Raw genomic sequence first — 25229 nt, 5'->3', positions numbered from 1 at the left:
CAGTACATACCGTGTAACAAAGATTGCACCTACATCTGTAATACATTGCCATGTTCACTAAGCACATTTGGTATCATATTTGGTATTATATTTACAGACAACAGCCTCAATGAAATGCAGCTTTGGTGTTTTCTAGGTTTGTTAGGTGCATTTTCTTCATTGATATGGTAAAACCGACAATTTCCCTTGGGGCACTTCAGATGACTTCCTTTAGCTCTTTGAGAAGGCTCTCATCGTTGATTGATTTATTTTTTCAAACCAATAATTATGAGAGCATCCTCATTTTTTCAGGTTTTGAAGGACTCTTCTTACTTACAAAGGTTAGAAACCTTCACATTGAAAGCCCTCGTGACCAACACTCTCTGAAATATTTGTTTATTACAGTAAGTAAAAAATATGTATACATCTAATGATCTACCACTTTATAACACTGCAGAATCCGTTGGTTCTTTCTAAATAAATTCTGATAATGATTATATACCATAAAACTGCTGGTACCGACATGTATCAAATTTTCATGCGTTTTCTTTTGTTTTTTTAACTGCAAATTTCATAGAAGGCCATAATTTTGATCAAATCCATAACTATCCATACCATAACCATCAATTTAAAACCGATAATTTTGGAGGTCATGGGATTAACAGTTAATATTTTAGGAGTGCTGGAATTGTGAGACGGAATTAATTGTCAAAGTAGGGGCAATATACAATTATAATACGTAATCTTTTTGCCATTTGGCTACACTAATGTCAAAGCTGCACTTGACAATGATTATATTGTATAAAGTACTCCACTATAATCCACCGGGTCATATGAATTGTATGCAAACAATACTTCTATAACTAGCACTAAAGCCTATGGCTCAAATGTAATCAAAGCTCACTAATTTGGCAGGTTACAATTACTAGATACACATGAATGAAAAGGTGTAGTGCAGTTTTTAAGATACAGTGTCAGGACTACATTAAATATAGCTAGTTGTCTATATTATTTCTAGATAATGCATTTCACTCTATAGGAGGGGGTACCCCAATGGAATAAACAGAATATTTAAAGGGTTTTGTATAAAGAGCAAATCAGTAAGAATATTCTGTTGGTTTCTAACCCATTTTTATACATAACCAATTTAAAATGTCTTGTTAGCACAGGCAGATTTGCAATTATGTATGTGAAGTGCTAATGGATTATTCAGTGACAGCTGACAATGTAATGGAAAGGTGTCCAATTCCTTGAGGAATTCAAACACAGTGGATATTCACACACTCACTGCCTACTTACAGTATGCTTATTATAGGTTACCATGGGGAATATATTTTTTTCCCAACAATATATGTTACTACTACCCTAAATTTGTTTTATTTGAATTGGTACTAATAACTGCAGGTAGAAATTGCCCTTTAAAAGGGTGAAACATTGTGTTTACAGCATCCAAAACTTTTTCTACCCCATTCATTTCATCATTGCTTGGTGAAATATCTGTGCTTCCACAATAACACTTCACAAACAGCTCTTTTATTATGCCCTGGTGCCATAGGGGTTTGCTAATCTGTGCACCATACAGTGAAACATGTTAACGATGTAGGTAATGGATCCCTGTGTGTAGCGGTGCCGCTACTGCTCCTTACAGGAGACTGGAGTTGGTGGGCCTGTCGTAAGGGGCATGGCTAGCCATGCATTGGGAAGGAGCAGAACCTAAGCTGGGAGCAGGCACAACCAAAGTTGCCCTGGTACGTTTTCAGCTCTTAACATATTGCCTTGAACTTTTTAACTAGCGGTCAAATATTTGTCCCCAGGTTGTCAGCCCCTTCAGATGACCATTAATGTACCCCAAAAACATATTTAGCACAAACCCTTAAAAACAATAGCAAGGCTCTAAAGATAACGAAGATGGGATACATATTAATGGATGCCAAACATGGTCTTTTCTTGTTTCATCTTAAAAGACATGAATACATGTTATAACTAAACAAAACAGGAAACATTCTCAGAATGATATCAAAAACATGCCCAATTCTGAACATGGTATAGCTTGACACAGGAGTATCCTCTATGACTCAAATGGTGATGGGTGGCAGCCAGAGAACTGTTGCTTTCTATGTTTTGGTTTCTTCTTTGATTTGTCTTTCTTTGATTTTGTTTTGTTTCCTTTCTTTTTCTTGTTGTCTTTATACCATGGGCCCCAAACTCCACCATTAAGCTTTGGATTGCTTCTTGGATCCCTTGGAGGGTATCTTACTGGAACTGCAGTTTTATTGTACTGTGCAAGTCTCCTTAGTAGCTGCTTTACAATATCCGGGAATTTGTCTGACAGATCATTTCTTTCATATGGATCAGCTGTTATATTGAAAAGCCATACAGATTTTCCACTTGACACAGTCACCCGCTCATTATGCCAGCGGCTGGGTCCGATACTGCTAAAACTCTGTGGAGGAATCCAGTCTCCATTGCCTGGATTTCCTGTTAGTAACTTCCATTCTTTCATCCTGATTGCTGACTGAATAGCTGTATTCCAAATACCAAAACCAGCTGCCCAAGACCCATTTCGTGCTTTGGTATACATGGGATCAATATTGTGCAAGATGTCCACTCTAGGAGAAGGTTTTCCTTCACTTATTGTCTCCCATATGTCATAACCATCCAATTGGATTGATTCATCAATTTCTCCCTCTGCCAAGGTGACTAATGTCGGAAACCAGTCTGTTATATGTATCAGTTCCCTGCACACATAGCCCTTGTTTTTCAAAAAGGGACTATGCACAAAGCCAACGGCACGTATTCCACCTTCCCAGTATGTGCCTTTGCTTCCACGTAAAGGCCAGTTGTTACCTCCAGCCATTGGCTGCCCACCATTATCTGATGAATATATGATTAAACTATTCTCATAAAAGCCATACCTTTTGAGAGCAAGAGTTACATTGTTAACAGCATCATCCAAACATGACAACATGGCAGCATATCTCCTTCTGTTTTCATTGGGTATTGACCTGTAATGATCTAAATAATTTCCAGGAGCTTGTAAGGGTGAATGGACAGCTTGATAAGCAATATAAAGGAATATTGGCCTTTTAGGATTGTGTTTGGCTAATATTTTGTGTACTCTTTGGGTATACATTTCTGTTGAATAAATACCGTGGTCATGCTCCCAAGCTGCCTTATTATTTTCATACAAGTCATAGCCACAAATTCCAGGGCTGTCACACTTGTAATGATTGTAGTAATCTCCACTTCCCAGAAGTGAGCCAAAGAAAGAATCAAACCCTCTCTGTGTAGGCATGCATTCTTTCCGGTAAAATCCTAGATGCCATTTTCCAACCATGTGCGTTGAGTACCCAACTTTCTTGAGCTTCTGAGGTAGAGTCAGATTGTCTAATGGTAAGCAATTAGGCTGAGAAGGACGTATGATGGAATGCTGAAGGCCTGTGTGTATCTGATACCTGAATAATAGAGAAAAAAGGCAAAGTGTTAATATAATAACTCATTTTACGCGGTATACTCTGGATTGTTACAAATATCATACTATAGGTCACCAAAAATTGAACATGAAAAAAACTCAGAGCTTAATTAAGAAAATAAGCCAGTGATTTATGTGTGTAATAATGATCATCCAGATACTGCAAAATTCCTTTAATTACCAGATTTTCTCAAGAGTAAGCTGCTTTTAAACATAATCATTTTTTGAAGGCTAGAATAAAAGGCACCACATACAAATGATTAAAAAATGCCTTTTGCGACAATATATAGCTTGTGTAAGGACATTTGAAGCCACTTGTGGCATCCATATTTACATGATCCCATCACATGTGACACTATTCGATTTATAAGAATCTTCCAGGTCAGCAGAAATAGTTTCTCATCCGGTAGAAGACCATGAGTATTAAAGTACTTGCATGAAGAATAGAGATACATAATAATGCAATATTTATGCAAACTTTTACCACAGATATTACATATATATTCCTTACAATTCTAGGACGATGTGTAGCGAGTCTAGGACAATGTATGCGTTAAAGGTGCCCTTTAAAAGTTAAATCATTCCCTTGTTTACCATAGTGTCACGAACAAGTGAGAAACCTTTGTGCTATGTTTATCTATTCATTCAATTATCTATCATTCTATTTCCATTTTATCTATGTCCGTTTCTCAGTAACCTTTAGCTACTGTACCATCAATATCAAATGTGGCTGTGTATTCATTACAACCTGCTATGTGCTGTCTGTATTATGATTCAATGCATATGTCATTTCTATGTACAGCTGTTAATGCTGCTGGTGTCGACAGGCAACCACTGGATCCTGGAGAATCCTCTTCTAGGGGTGAGTGATTGCCCTGTCACTAGACTCTATCATCCAGACGGCACATTGTATTGTAAATATTAAGTGACTGAATGCAGCCTTTATTTATTCCGCTACATTGCACTTTCATTTATAGGGCAGCAGTGGGAGACTTCTGAACACAGAGAGTCCTGTCCACACGCGCATACACACATTTTCTTTGCAAGGAAATGGTGAACAACAACGGTAAAAACAATTAGATTGTCGTTCCTGGGCAGTTATATGTGCAATGAAAGAGCCTTTTGTGCTCTCTTGTTTGACACAGCTTGTGCTAATTTCTGCCCAGAGAGTGCGTCCTTCTCCACAGAAAGAAGAGTGTCTGTAACACCTTGCATCAGGGAAGTGGCCTATTTTTGATAAACCATGTCGATAGACAGTATATATATATGTACTCTATTTATTTAAAGTGTGATAATAAATACTGGTAAAATTGCTTACATATTTAAAGGTCATTTAAAGACATTGCAGAGTTTGTTTTAACATTTGTTTTTGGTAAATTTGGTGATTTGGATGAAGCCCCAAAATCTTCTCCCTTCTCTACTCTCTTCAGTCTTCAATCTGCTGTTTTCTATCACCGTCTGCATCTCCATGGACATAACCTGGCAGGAACTTCCACCAAAATGGCAGCGCTTTGCAGTGACGTCCTCTGACCGATCCTCCAATTGGGGAAGAGGACATCACCAAAAGCACAGTAATTTTGCTCTAATGTGAACTGAGTTACCGCTGGGTTATGTCCGGTAAGATGTGGATGAAGACAGAAGAGAAGAGAAAAGACAGAAGATGAAGAAGAAGCAGAAGTGGTCGGCAGAGAAGTAGTGAAACATTTACAGAGAGTGAACAAAAATGAGAGTGTGAGAGAGTGAGTGTGTGAGGGAACAAGGGAGAGTGAATGTGGGCACTGAGCAACAAATTTTGTTCCTGAATTAAAAATGTGACCGAACCGCATGGGCAGGGAACAAAATGTATTACTTGAAAAAGAATTCCACTTTCTCATATGGAAAAAAACACATTTCCTAAGAGGGAGAGCAAGTTGCCCATAATCTTCTGACACTTATTAACTGATCAATTGATAATTGTAATTCTGATATTAGTGGTGGAAACAACTGGAACACTATAGTATGCCATTGCAAAATAATGTTGGAACACACATGGGCTATGTGACTGTTTTTTAGCTCTGAATATACAGTTCAGATAATTGCTTTGGGGCCTGGTGAGAGTTTCTTCTTGTCCCATATGATGAATACTTAGTAACAGCATGGGATTTTTCCTTTTCTACAACACCAACACAGCAATAGCACACACCACGGGAATTCCCATAAACCTTCATCAAAAAACATAGCACACATACTGCATACACAAAAGAGATTCCCACTATGCCTTAGCATGTATATTAATGTCTGTGTCTTCTAAGAGATATATGAATACCAAATGCCAGGGTAGCTACAATCGGATTAAGCTTCCCATTCCTAATTAATGTCTGCTCAAAATAAACACAACAGAGGACTTTCATTTTCGGTTGATAATGAAACACTCAGAGGAAATCATGGTCTACAAGTGAATACATTATTGATGCCATCAGAGATATACAAGATGTAGCTATATAATTAACCAAAAACAAAGTAGGTTTTGTTGTTAAAAATTCTCTCTTTGTCATAATGATAAGTTCACAAGGCTGAGTAGAAAATACAGAGTGACAAGAAAGACATTGTTATAAGCAATATTCTTAGAACAAAATCTATATTTGATTGTAATAAAACACATTGTTAAGCCTAGGACTAAATCGTTGTTGGGGGATGGATTTACAAAGTGGTATGAGCCCCTAAGCAATACACTTTATTGGAGCCCCATCTTTAATGCAAGTAATACTATAAAAAAAATAATTCTGCTTATAATAAAGAACACAATAGGTATAGGTTTCTCCGCTTAAACATCGGAGAGGCCCTTAAGACCAAATGTTGCCCTTATATGCCTTAATTTGCTTAGGTCTACAATAGAGTGACAACATTCTATATTTAGGACTTACAGACAAAGTGAGCGTGGCTTTAGTAAAGGTGTGGATTTAGTGGGGTAAGGCTTCAATGTTCATGTTAACCAAATGTACAACTATCTCACGGTATACTCCTAGTGCATACTATGAATTGGATGCCATTAGAGTTTAAGGGACCCATTCAAATTAATATGGGATACAATGCATCTTCCTAACACTGGGGGCTGCTGGTGCATTAGGGTATACACTGTATACATTGTCACATTTATGTCAGGACTAGGTTGGGAGCTTTCAGGCAGAAGGTCACAAAGGGTTAACAAGCCAAGGTGAAAGAGCAGGAGATAATCAGGATATCCTAACAAAAAGGTAAAAAAAAAGCCTGGAGGTTAAGTGAGGTGAAGGAGGTTCAAGTAGGACAATCATGTAACAAGCCAAAGGTAAAAAGCAGAGAAGTCAAACAGAGTTGAGCGGATTCAAGTGGAGTAACCAGTTGTACCAAGAAGTTGGTAACTGCATGTGGACAGGTACGACATACAAAAGCAAAGTAGTGAGGGTTAGCAAGGTTTAAATAAGGCAGCAATTAACCAGCTTCTCCCAGTCATTGATTCCTACAGGGCTGGCATCAGGCTCTAGCAGGACTGGTTGGGAGCGTAGAGCAGGGTGGCCCAGCAGGAGGACAGATACAAAAGACAAAGTCCAAGAAGGAAATCCGAATCATGGCAGGCAGCGAAGGTGCAACAATGGGAAACGGGCCAGGTCAGGATAGGAGAGAAACAAGAAGTCGAGAAAACAATGCCAAGGTCAGGTGCCGGGAGGTCAATCAAATAGCAAGGGCTGAATATGCAATGGAAGGGGTCAGAGCAGGGCTAAGAGAACCAGAGAGCTCAATAACTAAGCACACACTGAAGGGTATGCAGGGTTTTCCTGCCCTCACCTGTGACGTTATGCAATCCCCCTAAGGGATTACCAGCCTCTCTCTCTCCGCCTCCCCTATCTCCACCAATGGGATAGGATCCATGGAGGCCAGGACACTCCCTCCCGCTGTCCCCACCATGAGGGTGTTTAGATGGACCTCATCCTCCTACCAAGGGGACTACCTCATGGGGCACGTGTGACTTCCATTTCTGTAAACATGTAACTATAGATCAAAGTAATTATCATTCACTAAAGAAAAGTACCAAACTCAATATCAAGACCTCCTAGTATATAAGTGCATCCCACATAGAATTCTATAAACATGTTTATATTTTTTGCACAACATTTTGATTTCTTTATTGTTCCACAGAGTACTGGAAATAAGTTTTCGATAGGTGTCTACCAAAATTAACAGTGAGAATTTTATTCCTACTATCAGCCAAAATAAAAAAGACCCCATGGTACCCCATTGTTGCTTCAAACTGTCATAAAGCCTACTGTGTACACAGTAAGTGTAATCATCTTTGGTTGTATGCAGCCTTACTGGAAAGATATAATAAAGGCTGTAAAACATCAGAATTAGATATTTATAATAATTCCTAAAAATGTTCATTGGCGTAACAGGAATGCCTTAAGCAACTTAACTATTTGATGAACTAAAGTTCAAAGATACATACTCTAAATTTAGCTTCATATTAAAAGTTAAAATATTAAAAAATGTCTCAGGGTCAAATCAAATATGCTTTTTAATATGATCTAGATGATTAACTTTATTTCACAGATTTTATACAGGCAGAAATATCACATCCTAACGTATCCGTATGTAACCGTGCTCCAAACTGAAATCTACTTTAAGAATTTGAAACATCTCCCATTTTCTATATTTAGTATACCAATATGTCATTTTTTTATTTTTATAATAAACCTTAATACAATACCAAGTTTGATTGACTTTAAAGGAGAAGGCCCATGGAAAAAATATTTTTATCACTGAGCATGAAATAAAGTGCTATATATAGTAATGTAGGTTAGCATTGACATAAAACTAGTTCCATTGCATTTTGTTCCAATTTAATAGGTATCCATGTTTGTAATTTTGTAATTTATTCTAGTACTAAACCCAATGTTGGAGTTAAACTAGGAAAGAAATGAATATGAACCTATGGAATTTGTACGCCTAAATAATTAGTTCTGTGTGATTCCTGTTATTGAAAAAATGCTGTTTCATAGGAAGTTATTTTTATAGTCTCTCGTAATACAATTTTATCAGCTGCATAGGGGTTGTGTTTCATTAAATCAGCTAGGACATTCAATTTTTTCCTTTATCAGTCCTATTCTTTTTGTAGCATTGTATTTTGAATCTCCCTATGCCCCAATACATAATTCAATATCTACTTCTGTATACATAACATTATCACTGCAACAGGCATCTGTTGAATAAACACTAAAAGTGATCGTAAATTGATAGCAAACTAATCTAAGTTGTGTTCGGTGTTTAGAAAACATTCTCATAGACATGCCTGGGAACCTCCCAAGGTAGGTGACCCATATCTCTCCCTCTTCTAAAGGAGTGGTTTTGTGTAGGTGTGTGTGGGCCCGGGGAGTGTTTTTTGAGAGGGCAGGGAAAGTGGGTGATAGGTAGTCTAAATAGGTGTGGGTATGGCAGCAGTTTTTGTAGGGCTGTTACAATACAGAACAAAGGAGATATTTAATAAAGACAATTAAAAATGGGCAATAACATTAACACATACTGTTAGTTACTTTTACTATACGCTATTGTAACATTGCTATAGAATTTGCAGGCGTTCTATAAATGTAATGTAATAGTAAGACATACTGGTAGAGAAGAGATGTCTCTTCTTGGTGGCACCGGATTAGCTTTTCCCATCAGTTACCCTTACTCATACTTACACTGGCCAATGTCACAGCATTGCAAGGTGATATTCAGTTGCTCTGTAGGGTTGCTCTATAATTATACAGTGTCACCTCCTCCTCCTCCTTAATAATAATAACAAATACCGTATTGGCTCGGATATAGGCCGCCCCCTTATATAGGCCGCACCCTAAAAGTTTGGTGCTTTTTTAAAGAAAAAGTTTTTTTCTTTAAAAAAGCACCAAAAAAACATGCTGCCACTCTGTCACCCCCCCGAGATATGCTGCCACTGTCCTCCCTCCCCGAGATACGCTACCACTGTCCTCCCTCCCCGAGATATGCTACCACTGTCCTCCTCTGCCCCCCCCCGACTTACCGGAGCAGACTCCCGGGTGTCTTGCGGGGCCGGCGGGGGACATCTACGCAATACAACTGTGTACGCGTATTGCGTAGATGTCCCCCGCCGGCCCCGCAAGACACCCGGGAGTCTGCTCCGGTAAGTCCGGGGGGGCAGAGGTAAAACGCATCGTGCGGACAGTCCGCACGATGCGTTTAGACAACCTCCCATGCCGGCACCCCCCCCCGTGGGAAGTGCTGGCAGGGGAGGCTGTCTGAGCGTATCAGGGAGTAGGATGCAGGTCCCCTGCACCGCTGCGGGGGATCTGTATCCTAACCCTGCCGCCTGCCCGGCGCCCGGAACTGCATGTCCCGGGCTTCGGGCACTAGACCCCGAATATAGGCCGCACCCCCACTTTAAAGACTTAAAGTGGGGGGAAAAAGTGCGGCCTATATTCGAGCCAATACGGTATATGTCTATATTGTGTGTGTGTATATATATATATATATATATATATATATATATATAAAGAAGTAATATTATTCTATTACAAACAAAATGTAGCCAAGGTGTAAAAAGTGACATCATAATGTGTCCTATATTATCTGGCCAGACCAGTGCACAACTTCATGGGCTATTAGGTTTCCTGGTAGTGAAAATATGGTATGACCGTTAATTTAATGTTGTAAAATGTGCTCATTCACTTTTCCATTAGGTAGAATATTCCATTAGGGTAATCTTGGGTACAGCAAGATCTGTTTAAAGCAAAAGCTGATGTGCTCAGCAAGAAACATTTACTGTTGGAGAACTTGGCTGCACTAATCTCCTACTAGTGACAAATCAACCAATACATGTTGAAAAATGCTGGAGTTTTTATTAATCTGTCAATTTGGCTATCGGGTTGAGCCAGTAGGAGGAAACATAGTCTTCCAGTGTATGTGATCGCAAGCATAAACTACAATAATATTTAGCCTGTGTACTACCATCATTTACAACCTTATACATAAAGGACTGCCATGCTAGCAGTTTTATGGAAACTGAAAACAGACAATGAAACGTGTATATTTAAAATAAATTTTGTTTTTGTACAATATCTAAATCAAGCAATTGTGCCAATGTTAGTTACTTTAATCACGGTGAATACAATTCTATATAATAACTTCACTGTTTGATTCTTATATATTTTTATGCAGAATATTACAATGTAAACATTAAATGGACACTTGAGCCATCATATGAACTTTAATGCATATGATTGCTTAGATTCCACTTTAAATTAATGTTTTCTCCCCCCTTGCAGAATCATGGCGAGGTTCAACCTCCCCCGGGTTAGCCCCCCCATATTAATTTTTTTTTACAAAAGATCATGGCATTTGTTAGATCAGGTTTGATCAACTGTTTTTTTCGTTAGATCTACTCTAAAATAGGCAATATTAAAAATCTTTTTCAGGGGGGCTAACCTGTAGCCAGCCCCCCCTCAACAAAAATTTCAACAAAATGTTACTGATTATGATAGCTCTACGTTAGATCAGGTTTGATCAGACAAAATTTTTGTTAGATCTAGTCTAATTACTGAGATATTGCATATTTAATGAGGGGGGGCTGCATATTTAATGAGGGGAAATAAAGCATTTAGGAAATAAAACCTATCTTTTAGTTTTGTATAGCGTTTCCAGGGCCGGCCTTAAGTGTTCAGGCACCCTGTGCGGACCACCCCCGAATTCCACGGAACAGAGGTAGAGCTCAGCGGGACATAAATTCCAAATTTCAGTTGGAGGGACAACCCATATGTATTCCCATCCTCCTGCATACAAAATAGGATTGTGAGTACCGCCTCCTGTGTGATTGATCTAACGAAAAAACCAGTTGATCTAGCCGGATCTAACGAATATCTACCAAAATCCATAAAAAAAAAAATCTAAATTTCAGTTGGGGGGGGCCAGCCCATATGTATACCCACCCCCGCACACAAAATAGGATTGGGAATACCGCCTCCTGCGTGACAGATCTAACGAAAAAAACAGTTGATCTAACTGGATCTAATGAATATCTACCAAAATCCATAAAAAAAAATCCAAATTTCAGTTGAGGGGGGGGCAGCCCATATGTATACCCATCCCCCGCACACAAAATAGGATTGTGAATACCACATCCTGCTTGGTAGATCTAACGAAAAAACCAGTTGATCTAACCGGATCTAACGAATATCTACCAAAATCCATAAAAAAAAATCCAAATTTCAGTCGAGGGGGGGCCAGCCCCCCTCATTAAATATGCAATATCTCAGTAATTAGACTAGATCTAACAAAAATTTTGTCTGATCAAACCTGATCTAACGTAGAGCTATCATAATCAGTAACATTTTGTTGAAATTTTTGTTGAGGAGGGGCTGGCTACAGGTTAGCCCCCCCCTGAAAAAGATTGTTAATATTGCCTATTTTACAGTAGATCTAACAAAAAAAACAGTTGATCAAACCTGATCTAACAAAGATCTAATAAATGCCATGATCTTTTGTAAAAAAATTTAATATGGGGGGCTAACCCGGGGGAGGTCGAGTTTCATCAGAATGCCCTTCCCATGCATCTGCTCTCTTTTCCCATACCCTTGCTGCTTGGCTTGCTGGACATTCAAACTCACCCTTTGCTTGCTACTGTGCATCTTCTTATTGCCAGCCATCTCTAGCATGAGCTGAGTTCTAATAAGCCTAATAGGAACCCCTGCATACATGCATAAAAAGTGCTATCGTTGATTTCAATTGCTTTCTTCAAGTAGCCAAAACCGGCATTAAAATTGGACAAAGGGCTGCTCTGTATCCCTGGAGCTTCTTCTAAACGAGGGTGTGTTTCTTTTTTCAGTTAATAACTGCACACTAAAGTAGTTACCGAGTACTTTAATATACATCCTTCATTAGTGGAGCTGCATGCTATCATTTTAATTTTACAAATCTGGTTACTGCAGAGACTATTTTTAAATTCCTCCTTTTCTGGGCTCCAACACGACCATTTAGCCCTGTTTAAAATGTTCACAACACTAGTTTTGAATATTTTATAAGTTATCATTTTAGAAACACAGGGGAAGCAGTCAGTTTGTTGCTTAGCAACAAATCTAAAAGTAGAAACTTTTACTTGACTGAAAAAAACCTGTCAGATATTGTGGAATCATTTTATTTTTCTTTTGTTAAAATTGGTTTGCTGACTCTACGCCAATGTTAATTAATAATGGAGGACGGGAAAGGATAAATGTTCTCATGAGAATAAACTTTCTCCATTGTCCTAGTGAGTATATTTTTGGTGCCGAACAAGCCTGCCAAGGTGTATATGAACTATGATGTCACAGGGAGCAGCTAGTAGAGGAGAATGAGTTAAATGAGAACCCAAATAATGGATAGAACCACTTTAAGACACTTGAGGACCCTGAGAATAATAATTTATATCAAATCTCTAATCTGGTGGGACAACATTTTGAATGCATTGGATTATTATTATTTTCAATAGGAGACAGAATAGTCCATGAATTAGCATCATACAATAATATTTATCCCCAAAACTTTCAAGTGCTTTCTTCTGAGTCACATGAAGAGTAGCATTGTGGACATTTGGGGGGGGGGGAAATTAGATGTTTCATCCTTACAAAGTAGGAAAAGTGGAACTGCTGTCCAATTTAATGTTTCTACTGATTATATTATTTCCCCCAAATATCATTTTAAATATGCCATCTTCCATTTGGTCATACATAATGCAAGCCAAAAGTCTGGTTTGCATACTATTTTTCTCTAACACAACGGAGCTGTGGTTATGGCCCACCTAATGTAAGGCCTGGCCACTGTAGGGCAGCGCTATCCATGTGCCTGTTGTGACATTGGGCAGGACTGTTTTCAAGTGGCACAGTGAGTGCAGTGAAGCAAAAGAAGACAAAGGTTGAACAGCCAATAAGCACACTTTGTGACCTAGAGCGCTTCCACTCTTCCATAATAGTGTCTGTCTCATTAATCCAGAGCTCACAGCCAGCATAGTTTATAATGATGTTGGAGCAGCTCAGGCTTCTATAAATCAAGTAAATCTATTAAAGAATGGAGGGCTCAGGGCCTCCTATCCCTCTGGGGCCCTGAAGCCATTCTCCTATGTGCCCCGTGGTTAATCTGGCCTTCCCCACCACTCACTATTATGATCTGTGATTCTCCTGCACAAACCAGGCACATAGCTCACAAGTGACACAGAACAAAAGCCTTGAAGCCACTGGCTAGGTATGGGTTCTAGTTATGGGCCATACCGGCAGACAGCAAAGTAGTTGGGGGGAAGGCTTTTCAGTCAAGGGAATATGGAGGATGTGCGGCTGTAGAATGGCAGCATTGCCACGATTAGGCAGGGTCACCCCCTCCCTCCCATTCACCTCACATTGAACTTGTCTAGTGTGTCTTGCGCGTGATCAGGTTCTGGACAATATTCATTCACTTTTCTGTTAAGCAATATGAAGAAAAGAAAATTTAAGTAACAAAGGACTGAGAGCAATGCTGCTTCCTTAGGTCTAATTACACATGACTATTTAGTAATATGTTAAGTTGCTTAAGATAGCGTTTGCAGCTGATGAGTAGAACGTCAAATGCTAATCATCGTTTTCAAATAGTTTTTAATAGAAAGCAAATTTGGAATGCATTATGCATGCATTTACTCATAGGCAAACAAAAACCCTGAATGACCCCAAAATCTCTAGATAATAAACTTCATTTCCATATGACTTTTTTTTATTAACTGCATGTAAAGCAACTTTCACTGTGGCTGGTTGACAGAAAAATGTTTATGGATCTCTGTCTGCTTGCACTAGTGTTAAGGATTCTTCTAAATAAGTTTAATTTTCAGTGCAATACACTAACTTGCAGGGCTTTTTTAAATCAGAAATTTAAATAAAAAGAGATGGTGTCACAAAGTATGGCAAGAGGCAAACCAACCATATTTATACCACTGGTTCCAGACTCAAGGTTCCAAACCCTATACTTGCGTGGTCACTTCAGCTGGCAATGATCTATTTTGGCCTACAGGTCTAGGGGGCAGTAATCGTGCTATAAAACATCACAATTTGGGTTATGTTCCCCATGCTGTGGGGCTGCTCAATGAACCAGATACAAAAAAACTGCCATCTTCATCTTAAAAACATTACCTGCATTTGTCTCTTCCTAACACAAGATGCCACTAAGGCTCTTGTCCATCCTCTCACTATCTCCCGTCTTGACTATTGTAACTCTGTCTGGTCTCCCTCAATGCTGCTGCTAGACTTATCTTCCTCGCCCACTGCTTAACTAACAGCAATCCCCTCTATTCACCAACACAGGGTGTTTCTGAAAGTCAAATTGTTATGTTATATATTACTTGATATGTCCTGTTTACCCATTGTACAACATTGTGGAGTATGATTGCTCTATATAAAACAATAAATAATAATTTACATTATGTATGAGCCTGACACATCTGCAGTGAGGATGGTGGCCGTGGAGGGAGGAGCAGTGGCATCGGTGGGGGCAGAGGAGGCCATGCCCCCCCTACATGATGCTGTGCCCCACCGTGTGTCCCCCAATTGAAACGCCGTAATTTTATTTTTTCGCAGCCGCGAGGGAGGCGAGAGAGCGGCTCCAAGCAGTCGCTCAGGAATAAATTTTCAGCAACCGTTCCCTGCCCCTCACTCTCCTCCGCAAGGCCTTGTGCTCCCACCTCAGGACTTCTGTAAGGTAAGTGAACTACAAAGGCAGCAGGGTCTAATAATATATATCGGCAGCAGAGTCTAATATTTATATATATATATTGGCAGCAGGGGCTAATATTTATATATATATATACCCCAAGGCTCATTGAGAGCTGAAATGTTGGACCTTCACCAAGCTAATAAACTTTATAACAACAAGACCCGCTGAGTGCATCAACTTTGTTTGCATGCTATATATATATATATACATGCACAGAGTGTATATGTAGCATTTTATTGGCCCTCCTACTTTAGTCCCTGTCTCCCCCATGTGCCCCCCATAATATGAAAGCTGGAGACACCACTGGGGAGAAGATGCCCTGGTTCAGGCCTAAAGAATGCCCAAGGTAAATACGTTGCTGCTAGCTGGTCAGCTTTTACAGTATTGGACAGACCTACAGGTACAGCACTAAGCGTCCACCAAGAAGTTAAACAACTTACTTCTTCAAATGATAAGCTGGTGCCAAAATCAGCATTGTGACAAACTGCTACAAAGGAGCTAAAACACCTAACATGGTTAAGTGGAGCCAAATATAAGTCCGTTAATACTCAATGACATACAAGGTAGACATGGAGAAATAAAGTCTGATCTTCATAATGCAGTAGACCAAAATATAAACCAGGCAAACTAAACAGAAAAACAAGAGTCAACACACATCTCCCCTTGAGGTCTTTCCCATAGAACTGGGTCCATCTCCCATTATAGTTAGAAAAACACAAACGTTAATGGAGGAAAGAACAGGGAGTTTTTCTTTTGGAAGCTAGTGAGAAACATGCATCCTCAATGCAGCAGATGTGCCGCTAGTCATGGTAACATATGGGGGACCTTCTGTATTTGCACTAGTCAAGCTTACGTAAGGTAATGTGATAAAATGTTGTTAAGCAGTACTCAGTTTTACAATCATAACTACATCATAACTGCAGACTATTCTGCATCAATTATGTAGTTATGATGTAGTTATGATTGTATTTCATAGGGGCCATATAGCATTATAAACACGGATTTACTGCATCATAAGAAACAGCCTGCTTACTACCATCTCATGCCAGTTGGACTTCTATGCCAAATCTGCAAGCAAGTTTCTTAATTCATATTTTGTATAATATTGCATGTTTTCCTGTGTATGTACCAAATATGTTGCTGGTTTATATGATGAAAGTGTATTTTTTTATATTTTGGCTTTTTTTCTGTTCTATTTTTATAAAAACTGGCAGACTAGATGGGGCGAATGTTTCTTATCTGCTATCAACATCTAGGTTTCTATGTGTGATGGGCGACAGCTCCTACCTTGTGTGACACATGCCTGAGGTGAGCATCTCTGCTTGCAGTAAGCATTAGACTAGATGTCAAGTAACAGATCTCTGTGTGAGCTCAATCTGCTAACACTCTGTTCTCACTTCACCATAGACCTGGGTTCAGCTTCTTACCAGTTAGGTAAACACAAATGCTATGGTGAAGAGAATAGGGAATTTTCCCTATTGAACATGCATCTTTAATTCAGCAGTTGTATAAATACATCAACATACTGTACTGCGCATGCATAGTACTAAGTTTCCATGGTTCATGATATCCCACTTCTGTGCAAAAGCACAGGTTTCCTTTCTTACACATTTTAACTATAGATTATTCTAAACATATGATTATGGGTATGTAGAGTTCTGTACATACAGAGGTGTACATGATGCATGTAAACTGTACGACTAACATGTCTACAGGACATTATAACTTAAATAATTTAATTACACAATACCTGTATAAAATCATGTTGCTGATGTGGGGCAACCAAAGAGTATTCTTGGCTGGAATAGATAAGTGGAACAGTCGCCCAACAGAAGTGGTAGAGGCTAATACAGTAAGGGAAATTAAACATGCATGGGGTAGGCATATGGCTATCACAAATCCAAGACAAGACCAAGGACTGATTAAGGTCTGAGTCTATACACCAGGAAGGGCAGCCTAGATGGACCAAATGATTCTTATCTGCCATAGCATTCTATGTTTCTGGTTCTTCATTTTGTAAGCATCACAATAGTACTTCTGTATAGCGGTGGTGACAGCCTTTCTGCAACTGATATCTATTATCTGCTGCATTTGGGACCTTTGTGTTGCTCAGACTATGCAGAGCACCAGTATATCACATGGCATCTTGGCTCTTAGCACAGTGTGAACCTCTGTGTGGGCTGCGAGGAGGAAATCCAAGATCTCCACTCTATCACCACTGAAGACACTTCCTCCGCGAGGCCAAGAGTATCAACCTAAGTCGCTTTTACAGCACAAATGGTGATACTGTCTCCTTAATAGTGGGTTTTCACACTTACAGGTATAACATCTCTCTAAAACATTGTCTGAAATGGCTGACAGGGAGTTGTTTTCGTGATCACAGCAGGAAATTACCGTATTTGCTCGATTATAAGACGAGGTTTTTTCCAGAGCAAATGCTCTGAAAAATACCCCTCGTCTTATAATCGGGGTCGTCTTCTCAGACCCCCCAAAAAATGTCTGCTGGCGCCATGCTGCTTACCGGTCGCGTGCAGCGTCTCTTCTGTTAGAAGCAGGAGGACAGGAAGCTTGCAGCGTCCTCACAGAGCTCTATCTCCCCCTCCCTCCTCTGGGGGCGGGGCCAGAGAAGTTGCTCTACAGCCGGTCCCCTGCAGAAGTCTTCGAGTGAGAGATCTGCAGTTCAGGTAAGGGGGTGGGGGAGGGTTTTTGGGTAAGTATGTGTGATTAATGTGTGTTTAATGTGTGAAGTATGTGTGATTAATGGAATGAATGAGTATTTAAATGTGTTTGTGTGTGATAGCATGGATGTGTAAGGGGGGTGGGGGTTGTAGCATGGCATAGGGAGGCTGTAATCCCACTACTATCATCCCCAGGTTCCAGCATGTACTGGCTGCCTTGGCTTGATAGGAGTGTGATTGCTGTTAGCAGTTTGATATATATCTATATCAAACTGCTAACAGCAATCACACTCCTATCAAGCCAAGGCAGCCAGTACATGCTGGGTTAAAAGGCATATCATGGGGCTGAGTGGCATATAGGGGGTTAAAATGCATTTCTGGACCTCCAGAAATGCATTTTAACCCCCTATATGCCACTCAGCCCCATGATATGCCTATATACCTCCAGAAATGCATTTTAACCCCCTATATGCCACTCAGCCCCATGATATGCCTTTTAACCCCCTATATGCCAGAGTGGCATATAGGGGTATAAGGCATATCATGGGGCAGAGTGGCAAATAGGGGGGTATAAAGCATTTCTGGGGGCAGAGTGGCATAACTGGGGGGGGCAGGTTGGCAAATAAAAGGAAATTTAAAAAATATATTTTTCTCAATCATAGCTTTTATTAAACATGAAAAAATAATTTACATGAATTAATATTTACTGGTAAAACTTTTTTCCTATAGGGTCGTCTTATATTCAGGCTTTTTGTTTTTTTCCTAAATTAATATTTTGATTTTGGGGGGTCGTCTTATAATCGGGGTCGTCTTATAATCGAGCAAATACGGTAATGTTCTCTGCTTCGAACAGCATGTTAGCTCCATATGGTGGGCAGATGTCACAAAGGGTCATAGTATAGCAACAGGAAGAATGCAGTATATATTGAAATACAAAAAAAAATGTTCACATTAATTTAAGGAGTTCTTTCCTTTCATTTGTTTTTGAAAGATTGTCCATAGTCTCTAAGAGCTTCTTCCTAATGGGTAAGGAAAACATGTGACAAGCATGCATTTTCATTTCAGCTAATTTGGGTTATTTCTGTAGGAGCTGTCCGCCTACCAGCAGCAGTTGTGGAGATATTTTTAGCTCTATGCATAATGAGGCAATAGACTGCAAGCCGAGGGGTAGCCTGAATATGTGCATATTTTTTCACTGATATATAATAGTGACAGGTTTCATTATTCATGAAAATGAGCTTCTTGGTAACAAAGGCAAAGGTGTCTTAGATTAGATGTTCCATTGTTTAGCACTCTCATCGTTTAACAGTGTTTATCCATAGTGATACAATGGCAATAGTCTATTAATAACAAGTAAACTAATGTGTTTAATAGTTTTTAAGCCTGAATGCGTAGATACTATAAGAAATCACCTTTTTGGCAAGTGGCCAAACTGTAAGCTTTTTATTGCCTTAAAGAGAACCCGACACCCAAAAATGAAGTGTTATATCCATCACCCTTCATATAACACTTCACTACTGATCTCTACTTTTACACAGTAAGTAGGATATTTGATGCTGTCCTCCAAAGTGAAAGGTACCCGGTTTGTGGGAGTGGATGGAAGAGAAGTTACTTTTCTAAGCTTATAACATTCGGAAACAGTTACAGTGCAGGGGAAGTAACTTGACAAAGAAAGGTTAAAAGCAGCCACTTCTTGGCCATCCACTATTCATCAAGGTTTTGTTGTGGAGTGAAATGTATGTAAATATAGCATTCAAAATGGTTCAGCGACCCACATTTTATGAATTTCTACAACAATCTGTATTTTCTCTCACTGTTAATAATTTATTTATGCTAAGGGGGAAAAACATGTGATGCAACTGTTCATGGAGATTCATCCAGCTTTGGCTGACCACACTTCAAGATGGACCACAAAGTATAAGAAGGGTAGAAGGGAGTAACTGCCTCTGTAATTGGTAAAAAGGACTCTTCACTGACATTCCATGAGTGTTATAAATGGATTCACGGTGCAGCTCATTTGTAAGCAGATCATTAAAAGAAAACAATGGGCTTGTTTGTGCAAAATGATTAAAAAAATAAATAAAATGCCAGAAACAGCAAATTCATAATTTGTGACAAAAGGACTGAATCATTCAAAGACATATTTTCTGAGTCGGCAAAAGGCACATTGCACAGCAATATATTGTGGGAAAAAGAAGTGTTTTTGATATGACCTGTCTTTTGCAAACTAAACACATTGTAAGCATTGACTCAGTATCATTTCTTGACCGGGTGCCTCAGAGGTATGGATGCCTCGTCCTGACAAATAGCCACTTACTGCCAGACTTACTGGGCTATAGTCTTCACTGCTACCTTTTTTTGCAAAGTGGTACTTGCCAACTTCCAATTTTCTTGAGCTCCCCTGTTAATAGTGACTGCTTGGATACGTCTGCTGATGGTTTTGCCAGGACACTCCAAAGCTCTTTTAATAACGTTGGATGTATGCCATCAGGTCCCATGGATTTGTCTTTGGAGAGTTCAAGTAGAACTTCTTCTAACTTCTAACAGAGGTCACCTAAATTGTTATTCTTATTTATACAACTCCTTTCATTTGTTTTTAATCTGATGATTTCTTCCTCTAACCTAACTCTAGCTAAATTGTAAATTTAAAGTGACCTCTCAGCTATCATATGAATTAAAATGCATTTGATGGCTCAAGTGCCTATTTTCAGGTTGATGTAATCTCTACATGTACTTTAAGTGTTGGAATTCTTCATGAAGTTATTTTATGAAGGCTATCTTCTAATCCTCATAGGGACAATTGGTCTTGGAAGAAGATAATTAACAGAGATGGTGAGTTGGCCTCAGCAGGACCCCAAATAATCAGTTTAACTCTATGACATCAGACTGAAACAAACTTAATGCAGTGTTGTCTTATAGTACATGTGCCTTTAGATACACTTTTATATTTTCTGGTACTACATCTAATTATTTTCAAAAGTTAACTATTTTTCTGTTCATTGCACAAAGAATCTCTATATTTTAGAGGAAATCATAGTGTCAAAGGGACAAAAACCCCCAAGTCACTAACCATAAAATGCACAGATTGGATTAAATTTAGAAGGGAGATTAAAAAAAACATAATATTTACAAATATATCTATACTTTTGTAAATATAATCATTTATATAAATGTACCCGACACACAAAAGTAAATTGTCCTGTCGCAGGCAAAATTGCTTTCTTAAACATGACAGGGCAACGTTGAGGACAAAGCTGTAACTAATTTAATTTGGGGCATTTAAAGCGCACAAGACATATAAGCCATGATTCACAGATGAGGCCCAGGAGAGGATGAACTTTATGTCTGGGGCTGTTGGCTCTTTCATGTAGGGGAAGATTGACTTGCATTTCAGATCTGCGCTTCTCTTACAGACTATGTGATCCAGACATGCTAATGGAGATTTGTTTCTAAGTAGAGGCATAAGTGAACAAAAAGCGGTTAAGATGTTCCTGAGTAATGACTTAGCCCAGATCAAGTTATCCTTTGAGCTAGCCTCAGAAATATTTCCATATTCCTGGTTTCCTAAAATGTATGTGTGACTAACTGGATTTCTGTAGCGGCGCTGCTCACAATTTAAATGCTTCCATTATTTGTTAATGGATGTCAGTTATGCCCTGTCTTGATGGCCCAAAATACCAAGTTGAACTTTGAGAGTGAACTTGCACTCTTTCAAAGTTATTCCTCTTTTGCTAGTATAGTCGAGTATTTTACTCTAAAATGTCCTTAATTTGAATATTTTCAATGTTTCAGCATCTGTATTTGTATAAAACAAGAAAGAATGCGGATGGGACATGATTTAACGTGATAAATCATTAATTTTTGGCAGGTTTGGGGTGTTTATTAATACTAAGTATTGCATCCTCACACTCCATACTGGTCCTTCCTGTGAGTTTCCTTCAAATGTAAAGGCATTTGCCCCTTTCCACATCCTCGGGAAATGCTCCGGACGGGAGTTTAACAAGACCCCTGTGCACATGTGAGAAAAGTGCTCCAATTAATTTATTACCACTTATTGGTGAGAATTCTTTTTTGTTTTACTTTGACCAATGCATATGAAAGAATGTGGCATTGGTTGTTTAGGGGGCTCTCTGGGACACTGAAATATTTGTTTAATTGATAAGATTAATAATCAAATTTTGTTTGTGGACCACAAGTGGATCAATATATGTGTGAAATATATCTGAAAATAGATACAGATATTTTATTATAGATTGTTGGATTAGTACAATGAAAAAACCGACAAAATTCAAATCAATGTGCAGAAATGTCACAATAGGAATCAGCCATCCAAATGACATCATTGTAATTACTGTAATCTGAATTTTGACAAATAGCAGAACAGGTGCCAAGATTTCCAGGCCACACAAGATGCATCACCCATTCCTTCCACAGTGTATTTTTATGAGGTTCTTGGCATGTATGAGTACACAACAGGCCTCAAGTCCTTTTTTGGCAATTGACACCGGATTCCAAAATTTCCCAATTTAAGTTATTCAGAACAAATTGTGCTTTTTTATATTCCGGAAAGAGTTATCAATGTTTTTAGGTGCTAGTAATGTGCTGTGTCTTATTATTTAAGCCAAATCTCATCATATTAACTCAAATATATGTTTTTAAGTTAAACCCTAAAGAATATGATACCCGTCTTATGGAATGGTAGTAGAAGGGTGTATTGTTCTCATGACCTAGATCTCAGGAGGGTAACTGTTCACCAAATTAAACCGCGGGGCTGGGAATATTTAATTAGAAAAAAAAATCATGAATTAAATGTGCTCCACTTAGTTGCTAGCTACCCACATAAGAAAGTATAACTTGTATTTTGTATTACATTTGCTACACTATAACCAAAAAAAGTCATATTGGTCTGAATGTATCTTCTCAGTATTTGATCATGACATAACTGTGTTCTAACACAACATAATAAAATAGTTTTACATACTGTGCATCACAATATAATTCAACTGACTGAAAAACACACAGATGTTTTCCCCAAGAAAAATGTAGACTCAATTTACCCAAAGCTGCTTCTTAAAGGATGCATTGGTTGGCTTCATACCCCTGGAATTAACATACTATATGTAAATGTGGGTGGATAACGTTAATTTACATAATAGTTGACAAAGTAACATGATATAAAGTTTGTTTCTTTAGAATTGTATTTAAAACAGATGTACTATTTCAAACAAAATGAAAATGATTTAGCACAATGTTTTGTTTCTTGTTTCTTTTTTCTATCACACACAATTTTAAGCCACACTGATGTGTTGAAGGTCAGTCAGACTCTTTCACACTTTTTCTCCCCTGAGAATTATTTATTCTCCTGCTAACCAGTCTGCACAGCATTATTCACTACTTCTTGTAAATAATGCACTGAAACACAGGAGATATTTAAAGCCAGAAACATGTATGTAAGAATCTGCCAATGATTCAAGAAATGATGTTTCCAAAATCTGTCAGAATAGAGTTAAATGGTTGGGTTTTTAGTACTCTAGACAGTTCTGCACATTTTTAGACACTGGATAACCTAAAAGCTAATGAGATCATTGTGTAGCATGTATACCAGTGAGTATTTCCCCTTTAGAAGTGCAGGGATCTCATGGTGAATCACAATGTCTAGTTTCACTCTCAGAAAGAAGACAGGGTGTATTTTTAAAGACGAGGGGAAAAAGTTCAGCTAACTGCACATTATGAAAACCACCAATACATGAAGGAGAAGAGGATTCAGGTCTGTAGATGATGAAGCAAAAGATGAATTACAACATCAGGGTCAGTTCTGGATGGACACTAATTACCAAGGTGAAATCACACAAGACACAGGCAACCCAGAGAGACTGGGGTATAATGAGACCAAAAATGAAATAAAGCTAAGGGATCTTATTAAAATCAGTATTGCAAATGAGCAGTGTTGTTCTGCTTATGAGTATGCATTGATAAAGTTAATATACTTACTTCCCAGTGATAAATTGGCTCCTGGATGGGGAACAGATTGGCTGTACGTAGTAGTTCTCCAACCTGACGCCTTCTGAAGCCAACCTGTCCAGTGTAGGAGTTCTGATCTCTGACCCATGGTATCCAATATCCCTGTACCCTTGATCATCAGCCAATATGAAAATGATATGTGGTTGGCGACCAACTTCCCGTTGTGGAACGTGATCATCAAAACCTTTCTCTAAGGTCTCCTGTTCTTCAAATCCGGTGTTAGAACTTTCCCAGGACACGTATCCATAGGTGAAAAGGCTCACTGCTGAGAATGCAGTAAGAAACCCCAATGGTAACATTTTCTTCACACAACACGATACCTGCAAACTGTCCACCAGCCCCATTCACCTCCCCCCAAACACAGCCACATCAGGGGTCAGTCCAAGATTCACTGCCAGCCATGTGCAGCTTTGTGGTCAACGCTTTGTCCATTTGGAAGTCCCCACCCCCTTAAAAAGCTTTTCAAGTTTTTTTTTGCACCAGGATTCTGGTGGCATCTATGTCCTGTTGCTGAAGGCAGCCTTATTGAAGAGCTTGATGCCACTTGCTGAGGTCGCCAAAAATCCACAGACTAAGAGAGAGGGATCTGCTTCTCCCCAGCTATACCCTGCTTCCCAGCTACACAGCTCTCAGAAACAAATGAACTCAGAGCATCTGTGAGTTTTTGGCAAAACCCCCAGTACAGCCAGTCACACCAGCAAGCTGTCTCTTTTTTTCCATGTCCATCCTGATACTTGTCCACCACTTCATGCTAACCTGTGGGGTGATGGGAGGCTTGTGTCTTATTCCAGTCTTGCAGCCTCCTTAGGCAGAGCCTTAGCACACCCCCCACCTCCCATCTGAAGATTAGTGTAAATTCAGGCAAGAGGGGATCGTCTGTTCTCCATCCAGCAACCCAATCTCCCCAGGCAGTGTGCAGACTGAACACATTTACTGCTGGATGCCAGGCAGCTGCTTACAAGGAGGGGAAATAAAACAAGGAACACGGTGACATTCTCAGAACACAATACTGACTGCTTTAAAACTTGGGACACTTGGTGTTTCTGTACCAAGCCCTGGAATCTCTCTCCACCTTCAGTCTCTTCTCCTTGCATGGGTGTGCTGAATGATTGGGTTGTCAGAGAGAGAGATTGCACCCCCCCCTCTTTTCCTGTGTATCAGCCCCTTTAACAGAACCATGTGTGGAGTTTGAATATTAAGTCTCAAATTCACACTTTCTTAAACTTTAGCATCAATCACAGAGGTGGGTGTGTGAAAGTCCAGTTCAAAGTTATTATTAAGACATTATGAAAATGGTAACCCTGTAGGGTGCTGAGTGATCATGCTTCTCTTCTATTGTTACAACAGCTAAA

The 25229-nt window shown here is 39.2% G+C and overlaps 1 protein-coding gene across 1 annotated transcript; it reads right to left on the bottom strand.

The window, feature by feature from the left end:
* Positions 1-1991: 1991 nt before the first annotated feature.
* On the bottom strand, positions 1992-24284 carry ARSJ (arylsulfatase family member J). The gene is made up of 2 exons (XM_053461443.1): positions 23848-24284; positions 1992-3434 (listed from the first exon to the last, which is right to left on the bottom strand). The coding sequence occupies exons 1-2, from the start codon at positions 24219-24221 to the stop codon at positions 2048-2050; spliced, it is 1761 nt and encodes a 586-aa protein (XP_053317418.1). The 5' UTR covers positions 24222-24284; the 3' UTR covers positions 1992-2047.
* Positions 24285-25229: the final 945 nt, after the last annotated feature.

This window comes from Spea bombifrons, chromosome 1 (genome assembly GCF_027358695.1).
Source record: "Spea bombifrons isolate aSpeBom1 chromosome 1, aSpeBom1.2.pri, whole genome shotgun sequence".
Lineage (NCBI taxonomy): Eukaryota > Metazoa > Chordata > Amphibia > Anura > Pelobatidae > Spea > Spea bombifrons.
Note: the sequence above shows the minus strand (reverse complement) of the source record. Positions and strands in the feature narration are given on the sequence as shown.

Coding starts and splice junctions, on each gene's coding strand:
- ARSJ (XM_053461443.1), bottom strand. CDS start 24,221: ATGGGGCTGGTGGACAGTTTGCAGGTATCGTGTTGTGTGAAGAAAATG. Junction 3,435..23,847: donor AGCCAATTTATCACTGGGAA/GTAAGTATATTA, acceptor TCTATTATTCAG/GTATCAGATACACACAGGCC.